The 16,921-nt window shown below is 46.3% G+C and overlaps 1 protein-coding gene across 3 annotated transcripts in view; it reads right to left on the bottom strand.

Annotated features, from left to right (window-relative positions):
* Positions 1 to 770: 770 nt before the first annotated feature.
* ABCF1 (ATP binding cassette subfamily F member 1) overlaps positions 771 to 16,921 on the bottom strand; it is a 48,244-nt gene continuing 32,093 nt past the window's right edge. For all 3 annotated transcript variants that reach the window (XM_081181936.1, XM_081181937.1, XM_081181938.1), the window contains exons 18-28: positions 16,801 to 16,884; positions 14,412 to 14,536; positions 11,206 to 11,318; positions 10,569 to 10,740; positions 8,982 to 9,056; positions 8,526 to 8,596; positions 7,201 to 7,233; positions 5,275 to 5,443; positions 4,713 to 4,777; positions 3,320 to 3,392; positions 771 to 1,283 (exon numbers count right to left, since the gene is read on the bottom strand). In XM_081181936.1, coding sequence (XP_081038062.1) covers positions 1,117 to 1,283; positions 3,320 to 3,392; positions 4,713 to 4,777; positions 5,275 to 5,443; positions 7,201 to 7,233; positions 8,526 to 8,596; positions 8,982 to 9,056; positions 10,569 to 10,740; positions 11,206 to 11,318; positions 14,412 to 14,536; positions 16,801 to 16,884 — 1,147 coding nt within the window. In that variant the 3' untranslated portion in view covers positions 771 to 1,116. The remainder of the gene's footprint in view (positions 1,284 to 3,319; positions 3,393 to 4,712; positions 4,778 to 5,274; positions 5,444 to 7,200; positions 7,234 to 8,525; positions 8,597 to 8,981; positions 9,057 to 10,568; positions 10,741 to 11,205; positions 11,319 to 14,411; positions 14,537 to 16,800; positions 16,885 to 16,921) is intronic.

The raw sequence follows: 16,921 nt of genomic DNA, 5'->3' as shown, positions 1-16,921 counted from the left end.
CCTGCCTTCCCAGGGGCTTTTACATCACCCCAGACAGCGGAGAAGTCCTCCGCTGTCCCGGGCGATTTTAAAATGCCGCCCGCCAGCATTTTAAGATCGCCCCGGACAGCGGAGAAGTCCTCCGCTGTCCCGGGGTTTTTTAAAATGCTGGGGGTGGGAAGAAAAGCCCTTGTCCCCCCCCCAGCCTTCAGAAGAGGTCGGGGGACAGACTGTCCCCGGACCTGGTCTGAAGGCGGTTTCCATAGGAACGCATTAATTGATTTTCAATGCATTCCTATGGGAAACCGTGCATCGCAAGACGAAAAAACTTGCGGAACGAATTAATTTCGTCTTGCGAGGCACCACTGTATGTTAGTTTCTGATTTTATCACTGTGCAACTGCTTGGAGTCACAGGACTCTGTTTACATTCCAGAGACCTTCCAGGCTGTGGGAAGTCTCACAGGAAAGGAGACGGGATGTGACGTTAGTGGTTTCCAGTTTCCTTTGTTCCAGTTGCTCTCTGCTTTCATAGAGAGAGGCTGTCTTTTCTGCCTGCATAGCTTAGAAATAAAACTCTTAACAATGTAGCCCAAACCTCGTCTCTTTCCTGTGCTGGAAACTCTGCTGAAGAATGTGCCTGAGGCCTTATCAAAGGCTCAGGTTGTTAAACACGTCGGGAGGCGATTCCGAAAGACTCGGGGGAAGAAAATGAGCTTTATCAGCTTGGCCGAGCGGAGATCCCGACAATATATACACATCTATATAAATAAATAAATACAAAGGCAGCCCATCAGGCAAAAGCATCCTTCACATTTTAATTTATTAAGTGTACGGTGGGAGGAAAAAAAGAGAGATCTGTAAAAATGACACCAAAATGCTAGCCTCGGGGGTGGGGACAACAAGCCGCTGGGAGACACACCCTCACTTTTCCAACCCCCTCAAACACTTTTAACTTTCCTGCTGGTGGTGGAGAGGGAAGAGTAAGATGGAGTTGTTAGCTCCTTCTAAATGCTCACTCTTTCCTCCCTCAGCTGTCAGATAAATAGAGTCCGGCTTCTCAAGGAAAGGGAGGAGCTTCTGCTAGGAAAACCAATGGAGGCGGGGCCTATACCGAAGAGGCCCCGCCTCTTTCATCCTCATTCCCGGGGCCGATTGACCAGGACTTCGCCCAAGGCCTCCAGCACTTCACGCTTGTAATCTTCGAAGTCGCCATCTATCTGGTTGACAGAGCGGTCTTCCACCACCCAAAGGTGGCAGTTGGTCTCTGTGATAAGCCGGGCGTCGTGGCTCACAACGATCACGGCTGGAAGGGGGAAGAGGCGGGACAGTTAGCGCATCCTGCTCTAAGAAAATCCCACTTGCTGCAAAAAACCCCACAAAAAAAAACCCTTCCACAGGACAATATACCGCACTTTTCCATGTGTAAGACAAGGGTGTTTTACTCTAAAATAACGTTAAAAAACGGGGGTTGTCTTATATACGGATAGTGCATAGGGAAGACTGGTGATCAGTTGCAGCCATGCGCAGGAGCTTGTCAGCAGCGATTTGGTGGGTGATTGGTGGCTACGGCAAGGGCTGCTGGATTGGCTGCTGCTGCAGTAATTGGGCACGTGATTGGTTGCTGCGGCAAGGGCTGCTGTGGATTGGCTGCCCCTGTGTCAATTGGGCGTGCTGTAGGCTTCTGGGACACGAGCGATTGTCAGCGTTTCTCAGTCGGGTTAGTGATTTTTGGCATTCCCCCCCCCCCCCAATTTTCTTAAATCTGAGTCCAGAAAAATTTATACAAGGGGGCGTCTTATACACGGAAAAATACGGTATGTGCCTCTTCTGGTCTCAAGAGCTACCAGAGAGAAGTAGCGGCTGGGAACACGAGCAGGGCATGTCCGTATTTGTACTGTATATGTTAGAAAATGTATTTTACTAAGAATGAATTGTAAGGGTGAAAAGAAAACCAATGTAATGTAATGTACCGTATTTATTTTTTGCTCTATAAGACTCACTTTTTCCCTCCTAAAAAGTAAGGGGAAATGTGTGTGTGTCTTATGGAGCGAATGCAGGCTGCGCAGCTATCCCAGAAGCCAGAACAGCAAAAGGGATCGCTGCTTTCGCTGCGCAGCGATCCCTCTTGCTGTTCTGGCTTCTGAGATTCAGAATTTTTTTTCCCCTTGTTTTCCTCCTCCAAAAACTAGGTGCGTCTTGTGGTCTGGTGCGTCGTATAGAGCGAAAAATACGGTGTTGTAATGTAACAGCCGCAAAATCTTGTGACTCCAATTTAGGTCACAGAAATGCAGAATCATGTTCACATGTGGTGGGGGTGAAAATACGTACAATTTTTTTGGCAAAGGGTTTTTAAGGAAATAACAGAAATCACTGTGTTAAAGCTGACCAAAAGTCCAGAGGTATTATCAATTTACAATGGGATGGAAGGTTCGCAGCCTATGAAGGACTTGCTCACAAATTTATTGACAGCTGCCAGAATTATTAGAGCTAGGAAGTGGAAGGGGAAAGGCGAATACAAAATGGAAGAATGGTATAAAGAGGTGTGGGATATAGCTATTAACGACAAATTAACATGTGCCATTAAGGTAAGACGGGGAATATGCAGGATAAATGATTTTGAGGAGATAAGGAGGGTTGTTTGCAGAAATTGTACTGTTAAAACAGAAAGGGGTCAAACCATCGCTAGAGGTGTTGACATTTTGGGAGGTTGGATAGTTGCAATGGAATGGTCTCGGTGGTGGGGTGCACAGTTTAATTCTTATTCATTTATGATTATTACTTTGTCAAAAAAGGAAGAATGTATGAAATGCAAATAAATGTATAAAACATAAATAAATAAATAAACCACAAAAAGAGAAACGTGGAATCATTGCTGTGTCAATTTGTTAACTCCCTTTAAAAGTGTGTGTGTGTGTGTGTGTGTGTGTCTGTTAGACAGGAAGGGTTGGAGCTGGCGGGTGGCTGGCTGTTTCACTGAATATGGAAATTTCAAGCAGACGCTATATCTGGAGGAGTTTGTGAGGACAGACAAGCTATGGACTGCTAACTTACGCACTGCTATAAAGGAGTTTTGAAAGCAAGAAGCAAGAAGACCCTCTCTTGGGCTCGAGGGAGAGAGAAACACATTGTATTGGACTTAATATGCATATATAATACTGCTTGTTAATATTTGCCATCCTGCAGGTGAAGAGTCATCTTCAAAATCTTGTGTGTGAGGTCTACTTCATCACTAGGGCTTTGAGGGTGAAACCGCTGCATGTAGGAAATGTAGGAAACATAATCCATATGCTCTTTAGAATGGCCTTCCCCAACCCGGTGCTCTCTAGATGTTTCACTCACCCCCTTTATACTCGTTGATGGCATCACCCAAGGCATCGATTGACTCAATATCCAGGTTATTCGTCGGTTCATCCTGGGGGGGGGGGGCAAGAAAATCACAAAAAGAGGATGACGTACATGGGGTTGGGGACAGTCTCCTGGATTTGCATTGCTCTACAGTGGTGGTGGGTTGGGCTTGAAGAAGGATGATTCAGCTCCCAGGTTCCGCAGCAGCAGAAATCTTTGTAGTACAGTGGTACCTCAGGTTACATACGCTTCAGGTTACAGACTCCGCTAACCCAGAAATAGTACCTCGGGTTAAGAACTTTGCTTCAGCATGAGAAGAGAAATCGTGCGGCGGTGGTGCGGCGGCAGCAGGAGGCCCCATTAGCTAAAGTGGTGCTTCAGGTTAAGAACAGTTTCAGTTTAAGAACGGACCTCTGGAACGAATTAAGTACGTAACCAGAAGTACCACTGTACCGAGCAGATTTCAGAAAGCAGCCTGGCTGGGTTTCCAAGCATTAGCAACCAGAAGCCAATGCAGACTCGGGAAGGTGCTTTTAGGACCTTTAAGCTTAGCTCAGGATCTGAATCAGAGGGTAGCTGAATGGGGTTGTGAAGAAAAGAGCAACAGAATTGTAAGAAGGTGCACCAAGGATTACCATCCTTTCATTAAGAGACAGGGAAAGAAAGGAAAGAAAGGAAAGAAAGAAAGGAAAGAAAGGAAGAAAGGAAGAAAGAAAGAAAGAAAGAAAGAAAGAAAGAAAGAAAGGGGAGAGAGAGAGAGAGAGAGAGAGAGAGAGAGAGAGAGAGAGAGGCAGGAAGGCAGGCAGGCAGGCCCTTATTGTGGGCCTCTCTGCTTAAAAGATCCAACAGTCTGGGACCGCTCCAATACACTCTGCTGGCGGTAAAGGTAAAGGGATCTCTAACCATTAGGTCTAGTCGTGACCGCTCATCTCGCTTTATTGGCCGAGGGAGCCGGCATACAGCTTCCGGGTCATGTGGCCAGCATGACTAAGCCGCTTCTGGCGAACCAGAGCAGCGCACGGAAACGCCGTTTACCTTCCCACCAGAGCGGTACCTATTTATCTACTTGCACTTTGACGTGCTTTCAAACTGCTAGGTTGGCAGGAGCAGGGACTGAGCAACGGGAGCTCACCCCGTCGCGGGGATTCGAACCGCCGACCTACTGATCGGCAAATCCTAGGCTCTGTGGTTTAACCCACAGCGCCACCTGCGTCCCTGCTGCTGGCGGTAAGGTAAGCGCAATTCCTCGGGGAACAATCCCAGTGCTCCAAAATCGATTAGGTTCAAATTTATTGCTATTTTGTAGTAATGAGATAACTATCACAATCTTACAAGATATATCCCATACGCCGCCCCTCCTCTTCAAGGAGTTATGTGTGGGACTCACCAAAATGAGGACATCTGGTTCCCTACAAGAAAGTTCGGCAAAGACCACACGGGCTTTCTGTCCCCCTAGAAGGAAGTACAAAACAGAAGAGAGACAATGAATGTGAGATGCCCCCTCTATGCACAGGAACCCAAGAAGAGCCCATCTTGTCCAACACCCTGTTCTCACAGGAGCCAGGGAAGTGTGCAAGCAGGCTCAGAGCACAGGAGCAATATCCCCGCTTGCGGCTGGTTTTCCAAGGCACACAATCAATAAAATAATAATAATAATAATAATAATAATAATAATAATAATTATTATTATTATTATTATTATTATTATTATTATTATTATGGTACCTCAGGTGACAAACTTAACTCGTTCCGGCGGTCTGTTCTTAACCTGAAACTGTTCTTAACCTGAAGCACCACTTTAGCCAATGGGGCCTCCCGCCGCCACCGCGTGATTTTCATTCTCATCTTGAGGTTAAGTTCTCAACCCAAGGTACTACTTCCGGGTTAGCGGAGTCTGTAACCCGAAGTGTTTGTCACCTGAGGTACCACTGTATTATTACTTTATATACCAGAGAGCTTGCAGATCTGGATGGTATGGGCGTGGCTCTCCAGGCCAAACCGCCCCAGGCATTTGCGGGCATCCTGGTAGGGCAGGTTGAAGTTGCGCTGCAGGTACTCTGTCGCCGTTTCCTGCATATTCAGCTGGTCGGCATACTGCTGGTTGAAGAACCCGATTTTCTGCCAGGAGAGAAAAGGACAGGTCTTTCATCTTGCGAAAGGAAATGTCACCAGTCCGCTTGTGGCGAATGCCCTGTCGAACACCCTCCCATCCGATGTCAAGGAAATAAACAACTATCTGACGTTTAGAAGACACCTGAAGGCAGCCCAGTTTAGAGAAGTTTTTTTTAAAAAAACTTATGTTTTTATGTGTTTTTTATATTCTGTTGGTAGCCACCCAGCCAGATGGGCGGTGTATAAATAAGATTTATTATTATTATTATTATTACTACTACTACTACCCCCCCACTCCCTTAACCAGTTTAAAAGGGTCCCACACTGAGGTGCTGTGTGAGCTTAGTCAAATGTTCCTGGCACCTCTGGACAGAGAAGAGGGACTTTACATCTTTCCGCAGGGCCTGCAAGATGGAGCTATTCCACCAGGCCTTTGGCCAGGGCATAGCCTGACCCCGCTCTCTCCTTCTGTAATTTTCATAGAACTCTAGCCCAATGGTTGCCATTAATTTGATTCTGAATTTATTTTAGAATGTATTTTAATTAATTGACTGTGTGATTTTATGTACACTCTGCTATTTTTACTTGTTGTTAGCCGCTCTGAGCCCGGCTTCGGCTGGGGAGGGCGGGATATACATAAATAAAAATTATTATTATTATATTATTATTATTATTATTATTATTATTATTATTATTATTATTATTACTATTAGAGATCCCATTGCTCTCCACTGATTTTTCAGCAGACCACTCTTAGAGACATGCATCCATTATGCATACGTCCCCTGTATGCAGAAGAACTGCGACCCACATCCAGTGGACCTGTGGGCACAGTATAGCCGAGTTTCAGCAAGAAGTGAGGCTGCGTAGGGTATGCGGCATCACGGAAGCTTCTTTATTTACAGCAAATCAAAACAACAAAGATGGCTAGTGTGAAGAGCGTCTCACACGTCTTCTCTGTCCGAGAGCAGAGAACAAAGAACAGAAAACTAAAGCACAAAGAACAGAAGTTCAGTGTCTGTTTCATACACTTCCAGCTGTATGGAATGTACAGTGGTGCCCCGCAAGACGAATGCCTCGCAAGACGGAAAACTCGCTAGACGAAAGAGTTTTCCGTTTTGGAGGTGCTTCGCAAAACGAATTTCCTATGGGCTTGCTTCGCAAGACGACAATGCCTTGCGAGTTCCTGCTGGTTTTTCCCCTCCCCCCCTTTTTCTAAGCCGCTAAGCTGCTTATCAGCTGATCCGATCAGCAGATAAGCCGCTAAAAGACGCTAATAGCGCTAATCTGCTAATCCTTCGATGGGCTTGCTTCGCAAGACGAAAAAACCGCTAGACAAAGAGAATCACAGAACGGATTCTTTTCGTCTTGCGAGGCACCACTGTAAATAAGGATCACATGATCCAGCAATGAGAGAACGAAATCCCAACACCCATGAGCTTCTTGGAGGAGAGGTGGGGAAGAAATGTAATTGCCACCATCAGAAATCAATCCAGGGCCTCTCACATTCAACCCCAGGACCCTCTGCTTCCCAGTAGCTTCTTAAAAGCAAAGGTAGGAAGCCCCTCTGTCATATGCGTCTTGTCAGGTGAAGACATAAACTATTTGTTTTCATGGTTTCTTGGAACAAACCAGCCTCCAGCAGGACAAAGATCCTTCTATTTGGAGTCACAGGCTTGCTTTGCTATTCCAGATGTGAACCGCCCCCCACCCCGCTCAAAATGTCATTCCACATTCTCTGCTGTATTGTCATGGGTACTTACCAGCCTGTGGTTTTTCCTCATTTCCCCTCTTGTCTGGAAGGATGAAAACATAAACAAAAACAAGTTAAGAGTGTAGTCCAAGGGTCTAATGACCTTCCCTGAGATACAACCAGATTAAAGAAGAAGTGCTTGAAAAGATCGGATTCAGCAGGGCCAAAATGCCAGATGCAAGGATGTTGCTAGCCCAGAGCTGGAAAGATGATAAGATACCTATGAGGGCGGACTGGCAGATGAAACTATTGGACTATTGCAATGATACATAGACTTTGGATATAATTGTGGACTGTAAACTGGATACACTTATAATCTGCAGTTGGAAACGGTTTTTAATGAAACCACAGAGGGGAGGAGGGAAGTCCTAGGATTCGAAAGAATATTTGTGTTAAATTTTAATATTTGCAAGAATATTTTTCTGTGAATGAACTTGTGAAACCAAAACACACACACACACACCCATCCATCAAAAGGCAGCCTATTTTGAGATCGTGCAAAATGGAAAGGAATGATTCTGTGCCTGGTTAAGGTGCAAGAGGGACATTTGAGCAGCAGTGATAAGAGTTTGCCTGGATTTGACCAACACCTACTGTTCTTTTGGTCCCCGTATGGGCCACCAAAACACACACACACACACAAAAACACCCTACTGTTCTTTTGAATAAAATTTTAGGTTGGACAGCTCTTGGGATAGACATTTGCTCAGCAGTTAAACTCCTGGGGTCTAGGCCTACGAACCTGGGTAGGAGAGCGCTTGCTGGCTGCAAAGCAGAGCCTAAGGTTAAATGCTCTTGCAGAAAGCCCCAGATTCACAGGAGGTGAGCAGGCACAGACAACAGCTGGGCCTGCTCCAGCCAGACCGCCCTGTTCCCACCACAGGGCCAAGAAACACCACTTGCCCTGCAGGAAGGAACCCCTGATGCCAGCTCCTGTTTCAGCAGGGATGGTTCTTTTGTGAGCACATGGTCCTTGGTGTACCTGTAGCGCTTTTATAAATGTCGCTTAAAGGATTCTATAGTGAAAAAGTGGTATATGAGTCTACTAAATAAACACATGTAGCCATCCACAGATGGGTCCTGCAGCTCACCCCTTGCTCCCCAGCAATGGCGTGGCCCAATTCATGCACCAAGGGGGCTGAATTTGAGGACACACCTAGAGCAGCCTTTCTCGCTGCCTGAGCAGAAATGGGAAACACATTCCTGTCAGGATCAGCAAAGGCATGTGGTGGAGGGAAGACAAGCAGAAAAGGGAGGCCATCTCAGGAACAAAGCGGGATGATTAAAAAACACGAGGAAGACCAAAAAGGGGGAAGAGGGGCAGGGCTCACTTACCGGCGTCAATTGACCCATTAACAGCAACAGCAGTGTACTTTTCCCGACGCCATTGGGACCCACAATACAGACTGAGGGGAGAGAGAAAGGCAGAGTCAACTTTGAGATTTCTGCGTGGCAGGAGATGCTTTCCCTGTGGCCTGCTCTCAAGAGCTGAGGCAGACAGACTTGAGAAGGGAACTCTCAGGCAAAAATAAAACACTGGAAGACGTTAAAACGGGGATAAGCAAGTGTGGCTCCAGATGTTGCTAGACTCCCAACCTTTAGCTGTGACGGACTGGGCTGATGGGAGATGGAGTCCAACAACATCTGGAAGGAACTATGATGGTTTCAAAGGACGTCATGTAGCCAGCATGCTGAGGTGGATTTCTTGTTCAGTAAACAGGAGGCAAACATGAAGGCATACAAGTTTCTTAGAAGGACTTATTCACCGCCCCCAACCCCAAAATCACTTACTTCGAGATTCCATGTCAATCCCAAAGTCCAAATTTTTGAAAAGAGGCTTCTGCCCCTCATAACAGAAGTCCACACCTACAGGAGGGAAAAAGGAGGAGAGTGGGCTACAGGGAAGGAAATATCTCTAACTGTAGTCACTCTGTTGTAGGAAACCATGGAAATAAATTTTGTGTGTGTGCTATTCTCAATAAATATATTAATCTATTATTATTTCAAAGCTAGTTTTGAAGAAGCAATAGAACAAAATAGAATCTGGAGATCTCAACAACAGTGTTTCTTTCACAATTAAATGTGTGTTTTTGGTCTTAGTGGCTCAGTGGCCCGTTCTAGCTACGCAAGCCTGTTTTGCTTTCGTTATAGTACAAGTCTATTTCATATATGCTCTTATGTGCTATTGCTGTAATATATTGTTGTAGCTATCAGTTACAATGATTGCCTCTTAAAACTACAGTGGTACCTTGATTCTCAAACGGCTTAGTTGTCGAACAAATCGGCTCCAGAACACAACAAAGCCAGAAGTGTTATGGTTTGTGAATGGTTTTCAGAAGCTGAACGTCCAATGCAGCTTTCGATTGAGTGCAGAAAGCTCCTGCAGCCAATTGGAAGCCGCACCTTGGTTTTTGAATGGTGTCGGGAGTCGAACGGACACCTGGAACTGATTAAGTTCAAGAACCAAGGTACCACTGTATCTGGAAGCAAAACACTCTTGTTACAAGAACTTGGCTGTTTTCATAGTATGTTGAGATACATGTAAAAGGTTATTCTTAAATGTTGTAGTAGTAATAATAATAATAATAATAATAATAATAATAATAGTATATTAATATCTATCTATCTATCTATCTATCTAATGGGATGCGGGTGGCGCTGTGGTCTAAACCACTGAGCCTAGGGCTTGCCAATCAGAAGGTCGGCGGTTCGAATCCCCGCGACGGGGTGAGCTTGGTCCCAGTTCCTGCCAACCTAGCAGTTCAAAAGTACGTCAAAGTGCAAGTACAGTAGATAAATAGGTACTGCTCTGGCGGGAAGGTAAACGGCGTTTCCGTGCGCTGCTCTGGTTCGCCACAAGCAGCTTAGTCATGCTGGCCACATGACCCGGAAAAACTGTCTGTGGACAAACGCCGGCTCCCTTGGCCAGTAAAGTGAGATGAGTGCCGTAACCCCAGAGTCGTTCGCGACTGGACTTAACTATCAGGGGTCCTTTACCTTTACAGTGGTACCTCAGGTTAAGTACTTAATTCATTCCGGAGGTCCGTACTTAACCTGAAACTGTTCTTAACCTGAAGCACCACTTTAGCTAATGGGGCCTTCTGCTGCCGCTGTGCCATCAGAGCATAATTTCTGTTCCCATCCTGAAGCAAAGTTCTTAACCCAAAGTATTATTTCTGGGTTAGCGGAGTCTGTAACCTGAAGCGTATGTAACCCGAGGTACCACTGTATCTATCTATCTATCTATCTATCTATCTATCTATCTATCTATCTAATAGATGCCATTGATTTCTTTTCTTTGTGATTTTCCGAAGTCACCCAGAAAACTGCCTGCCCCTGCTCCCCAATGGACTCTCCCTTGCTAAGGCAGACTCGTACCGTGCAAGCCCAGAATGGGTGGGCTGAGGGGCGGCGGGTTTGGAAAGGTGAATTTAACAGTGTACTCCTTTGGCCGCTTCAGCAGCTGAGGCACCTCGCTCGCCTCTTCATCCAGGTTCTTCTTACGGCATTTCTGCTGCTTTCGTGTCAGGGCATCCTTGGTCTGCTTTTCCTGGGGACGGCCGGAGAGAGACAGGTTAACAGGGACACCAACCATTGGCAAGCATTCTTGACAGGCCCAATCTAGGCCGCTATGCTCTTTTAATCTCAGCAGACAGAAACCCTTAATTAAAAAGCGCAATACTGTGTACATTTTTTCCAGAAGGGCCACTGAGACTAGAACCAACCCCCCTCCTGTCAACTTCCACCACTGGAGTAAAAGTCCTGCCCTAATATCTGAGGCCACGCAGAAGGCTACGGGTGCAATCTTATCCCAACGGTTGTGCTTATTTAATCGCTGTAAAGAACACTGCAGCGTGTAGTTCCACAGATTAACTCATGGAAAAGCTCTGCCGCCTTGGACCGCCCTGCTCCCAGGAAGCCCATAGAGAAGAACCTAACTGCGCAACCTTTTTTTTGGGGGGGGGGTCCTCCCGAGTTTGTGGGTCCCATGACAGAATACAAAGTGGAAACCTACTGCCTGCTTTGTTGACTGCCCTGCGGCCTTGAGGTCTTTCAGTTTCTTCTCTTGCTTCTCGTACTGTTTCAGAAGCTCCTTCTGTTTCTGCTGATACATCTTCTTGAAAGTCACTGGGGTGGGGTGGGGTGGGGGTTGAAGAGAGATGCAGAGGGGTGAAGAGAACTCTTAAGAACTGCGCTGGTTGGATCAATCAGCCTGGATCTGCCTTCTCCTGTCGTTGGACAACAACTCTCATCAGACCCGGTCAGCACCCAATAGGATGATGGGAGTTGTAGTTCAACATCATCTTGGAGATCTGAACTATCTTTTTTTAAAAAAAAAAATTATTAGAGTTTCAAAGAAGTTACAAAAAAAAGAGAAAAAGGAAAGGAGAGAAGAAAAAAGAAAAGCAGAAAATACAAAATACAAGAAAATATAAACAATTAAAAACAATTCCATCTTTCCATGTCTTATCTCTCTTTTACTTGTTTCCCTGACCTCCTCACACCTCCCTTTTTTGTATTCTAGTTCAATTAAATATTTCAGCAAATCCTTTCCGCTTGGTTTTTATCCTAATAATTTATCTTAGTGTACTATAATTTTACATTCTCATTTCACCACTTAAAAAATCAATTTTTACCTAATCTTTTATATCATTTCTGCTAAAACCACATTGCTTCATTCCAACATCCTTCTAGCATTCCTGGATCTTGCAATGTTTCTGTAAATAAATTTTAATTTTTTTCCAATCTTCTTCCACCAACTCTTCACCTTGGTCTCGGGGAGATCTGAACTATCTTGGTCTTGAATTGGGAGTCTGGCTGTGGCCAGCAAAGACCTTGAGGCAATGGCTCTCCACCATGTTATGAAGCACTCCCCGGAGACCAGATTTTTGCTATCGCAGACAGCGCCTGAGCCTGGAAGTTCTATTTTGGCCCTGAAAAAGCCTCCATGGCAGGAACCCAGGCGTGCATGTTTAAGCCACCTTAGTTGCAATATCTCCTGGGGGCGGGGAAAGGGTGTCAGGATTGCAAGTGAGAACCGCAGGCTGGCATACACACTTCATAACACCCAACACTTGCAGGCACTGGTATTTGCTAATCAGAAGTATATTGCTACCAGATGAGGAAGTTGCCCTTTTAGCTGTTATGGGTGATAAGGACGCATGGACTAAATCTTCCAAGAAGAGGTTTGTGAATGACAGCTGTTGTTTTGTTGTTTAGTCGTGTCCGACTCTTCGTGACCTCATGGACCACAGCACGCCAGGCACTCCTGTCTTCTGAATGACAGGTGACAGAGATTCAAATCTCCCTGGAAATGCACCCTGGGAAAGTCAGGCATGGGGAAATCTAGTTTTGCAGATACCCCTAGACTATGGGAAGTGGATTGCAATGCGATCCAAGTCACTGCTTGTCGCTGAGCAGGGACTTGTTTTGCTCCAGGGCTCAAAACCAGCAGCAACCTGGTTTCAGTTGCTCAATCCTAGAAAATACATTTGCACATTTGATAAAGCTGTCTTGCTATCTCAGCACTTGCATATTGGCAAAAAAAAAAAAAAAAAAAAAAAAGGCCGGAGACACGTTAGGCTGAAACGCCCCAGAGTTTTAAGATTCCACCCAATCTACTGAATCCCTAATCCTGAGCCCTCATGTTTCCAGAGGGGTGCCCCCCATTTCTCCTCCCATATTTAAAGGGGGGTGGGAGAGAATGGAGCCACCTCTGCTTAAGAGTTGGGCAGGGAGTTCAAATTATGACACCTCATTACCAGACAAGCATTGCATAGATTAATTTAGTTATTCTGGTGGCAAAACCGAACTTTTCTGTCCCGCTATTCCCCATTCTCCCCCTTCCTTGAATTTAAATTGATTTGATTAGAAGCCAGAGCAAAGGGAGGAAGAGAAAAGGGAAAGAAATTGCCAAGGAGTCAGTTCTGAACTTTGCAGCAAATGGCCGTATGTTGGCTGAGTTAAGTCGTGAGGTAAAATATATTGAACAGAGAGAGGGAGAATGAGTTTTGCCAAACATCAGCATTCCACGTTCTGTGTGAAAACGTCCATTTCCCTTGCCGTGGCGGAAGGCGTGGGAATTGAGAGGCAGCCCTGAAATATTTTGCTACAGTCATGCGACTCCACTCCCAAGTCACAAGATCTGTGTCCTTGCTCTGGTTTGAACAAAGGAAGGAGCTTATGTTGTATCTGCAACAAATGGAGGCCTCTGGAGACATGGCTCTGGGGTAAGGAGATTTCACAGTCTAACAACATTCTAACACAGTCTAACAACATTCCACCTTAAAAGGGAGCAGGCTTTGTGAGTCACAGAGTCTGCGCATGTCCTGTTCACAGGATGTTTATGTTTCCTATTGCTTTCGTTTTTCTCTCTCTGTCGGAGACACTGACGCAGGCAGTCATGTCTTTCTTTGTTCTGATCAATGCTGAATAAAGCTTGTAAATAATGCTCTCCTGGGTGCGACTTTTGCTGTGCATTATCTGCTGATAAGAGTGTGCATGAGCTCTGGAATGTGGCAAGGTATTTCCTAGAAACTCATGTCGCTAAATTGATGATACTGCGTGCCTACCAGAGATTGATGGATTGTCCGGCAGACGGATTGGGGCCATGATGGACTTTATCTCCCTGGCAGTATCCCAACAGTTTCGGGCCTCTAAGTTTCTGAAGTACCGCACGCTGAACTGGAAGTAGACCTCAATCCCAGAGACTTAGACAGGGCGTAAATGTACAAAGGTAACAGCAGCCTGGGCACTTGGTGAAAATCAGGCCCTCTCCACTGATAGCACCCCTTCAGCTCAGTTCAATTCACACAACTTCTAGATTCAACCCTCTGATTCTAACTGTATTTGAAAGCTGGCCTTTAAGAGAATTCGATACTTTACACTCTTTAAAACAACAAACCACACAACACAAAAACACACAGTCAAAAGACTGCCCTGACAAGTCTAAAACCCTTCAAGTTCCGAGGAATTTTGAAGTTGAAACGTCCGAAGTCAAAATCCAATTTCTCTAACTTGACGGATTTCTAGATTTGGGGGGGGGGGGGCTTCAGTTCTACAAAGTTACCTTATGACCGATACTGAATGAGTTTTCCTTGATGTTTCACTTCCTTAACTCCCCCCACAAAGAAACACAACAGCACCCTAGAAATGGAATTGCCCCGCCAACAAAAAAAACTGCCTAGCCCTTCCAATGTGGAGGCTTCTGTGGGCACTTACTGTAGTTTCCCCGGTAGTAGAAAAGCTTCTGCATGTCCAGATGGATGATATCCGTACACACGTCATCCAGGAAACCCTGGTCGTGAGAGACAATAAGGAGGGTCTTCTTCCATGTTTGGAGGTAGCTGTAAGAGGGTGTGGAGTAACCGTTAGACAATGAAAGAGAGAGGACTGGTTTTCACAGTTTTAACCCATCACCACATGCTTTTAAAAAAGATTATAGGGAGTACATTTTCCTTGTAATGGAACCACCCTGCTTTGGAAGCAGCGGCCCAGAGCGCCTTCCATCAGCTGGTGGCCCAGCTACGCCCCTATCTGGACAGGGATAGACCAACTACAGTTGTCTATGCTCTGCTAACCTCAAGGTTAGATTACTGCAATGCGGTATATGTAGGGCTGCCTCTGAAGACGGTTCAGAAACTTTAGCCCATGCAGAATTCAGTGGCCAGGTTGCTCACTGGAGCAAGACGATTTGAGGATATTACACCAATCCTGATCCAACTGCACTGGCTACCAGTTAGTTTCTGGACCCAATTGAAAGTGCTGGTTTTGACCTATAAAGCCTTAAGCAGCTCAGGACCGCAATACCTCAAAGAGCGCATCTTTCCATATGAACCTACCCAGACCTTGAGATCATCTTCTGAGCCCCTCCTTTGTGTGCCTCCTCCTCGAGAGGTCTGGAGGGTGGCAGCACGAGAACAGGGCCTTCTCTGCAGTGGCTCCCCGTCTGTGGAATGCTCTCCCCAGGGAGGTTCGCCTGGTGCCTTCATTATACACCTTTAGGCGCCAGGCAAAAACGTTCCTTTTTAACCAGGCCTTTGGTTGATCTGATTGGCATCCTATACTCTTTTAAAATGTAGCTCTTTTTTTAGGGGGGGTGTTGTTTTTATTTTGATTATCTATATTGTAGTTTTTATGTCAATCTTTTCGTGAACCGCCCTGAGACTTCTGGGTGTAGGGCGGTATATAAATTCAAACAACAACAGTTACTATGTACAGATGTTCAGGGTTAGGCTGTCTTTTGAAATCAGAAACAGAGGCAAAAGGAGAAGGGTGTAGGTAAGGTGGCAATTAGGAGGGGCTGAGAAATTAACAGAGAGGGAAGAGTTCTGCCCCAAGGAAAGCCTTTGACCTGTGTAAAATAAAACAGGGCCTTTTCAGTGGTGACTCCCTGGTTGTTGAATGCCCTTGTAAGCACGGCCTGCTGAATCAGGCCAATGGCCCATCTAGTTTGGCATCTCCCAGTGGATACCCAGATGCCTCTGGGAAACCAGCGAGTCGAACAGGAGCATAAGGACTCTCTCCCCTCCTGTCGTTTCCAGCAACAGGTATTCAGAAGCAATGATGCTTTCTCTAGTCAGGTGTGCCCATCTCCATCCCTAACTTTGAGGGATTAGAAAATATTCCTGTTGGCCCAGGCATTTGGTGGTTGAAGAATACTGTTCCTGGCTGCCCCGAGATCAACGCATAGACACATATTTTAATCTCAAGTGCTTTTAGATGTTTTTCATTGCAATTGTGTTTTAGAACATTTTAATCCGTTTTAAATTGTTTTTACAAACACAGCAAACTGTGCATCTGTTCTCAGCCCTGGGCTCTTTGGGGAAGAAGGGTGAGATGTAAATCAGCGGCATAGCGTGGGTTGTCAGCACCCGGGGCAAGGCAAGTAATTTCCGCCCCCTAACCCGGGGCAAGGCAAGTAATTTGCGCCCCCTAACCCCTAACCTGCCGCCGCTGCCAGCTTCTTCTTGCTGCTGCCTGGTCTGGTCTGGTGTGGTTCTCTCCCGCACTCAGCGCTGCGCTGGGCGGCCGCTGCACTGTCCCTCCCCCAGATAGTCCCTCGCTCTCTCTCCGCACCGCACGCCTGGCACCCACCCCCTCCACAGTGGGCGGCGACCCAGCAGCTCGGATTCGCACAGCCAGCACTGCAGTGAGAGAGAGCGAGTGAGCCAGGTAGGGGCAGAGAGCTGCGAGTGCGAGCGCCCCCCCCCAGATGTAGTGCCCGGTGCGGCCGGCCCCCCCTGCACCCCCCACGCTACGCCACTGATGTAAATTCAATAAATCAGTGACTAAAGCTCGCGTGCATCTTATTATTTCCCACTAGGGCCTGTGTCTGCGTGTCATAAACAATGCACAGCGTGGTTGGTTTTCCTTGGTTGACGCTGGTGGTTTTTAAACTTCTATTGCAAATCGTCCAGAGGGTGGTGTCCATCGGGCAAGGAGGAGGGTGGAAATGAATGATATTAAGGTAAAGAAAAAAAGGCTAGCACCAAAACTGCTTTGCCCACCCTTCACTGGAAAGCAGGCATGTTCACCCACGCAGGTGCCCACCCCACCCCCCCAGCTGCCGAGCTGTTATGCCCCCAAACGCACAGAGGCAGCAACTTACTTGTTAAGCCAGATGACGGCGTTGAGATCCAAGTGGTTGGTTGGCTCATCGAGCATCAGCAGTGTGGGCTCCATAAACAGCGCTCTGAAAGGAGAGAACGGTTAGCAATGACAAAGGGTCA

The sequence above is a fragment of the Podarcis bocagei genome (genome assembly GCF_964188305.1).
Source record: "Podarcis bocagei genome assembly, chromosome: 2".
NCBI classification, from domain to species: domain Eukaryota; kingdom Metazoa; phylum Chordata; class Lepidosauria; order Squamata; family Lacertidae; genus Podarcis; species Podarcis bocagei.
The sequence above is the reverse complement of the archived record's forward strand: the minus strand, read 5'-3'. Positions and strand labels throughout refer to the sequence as shown.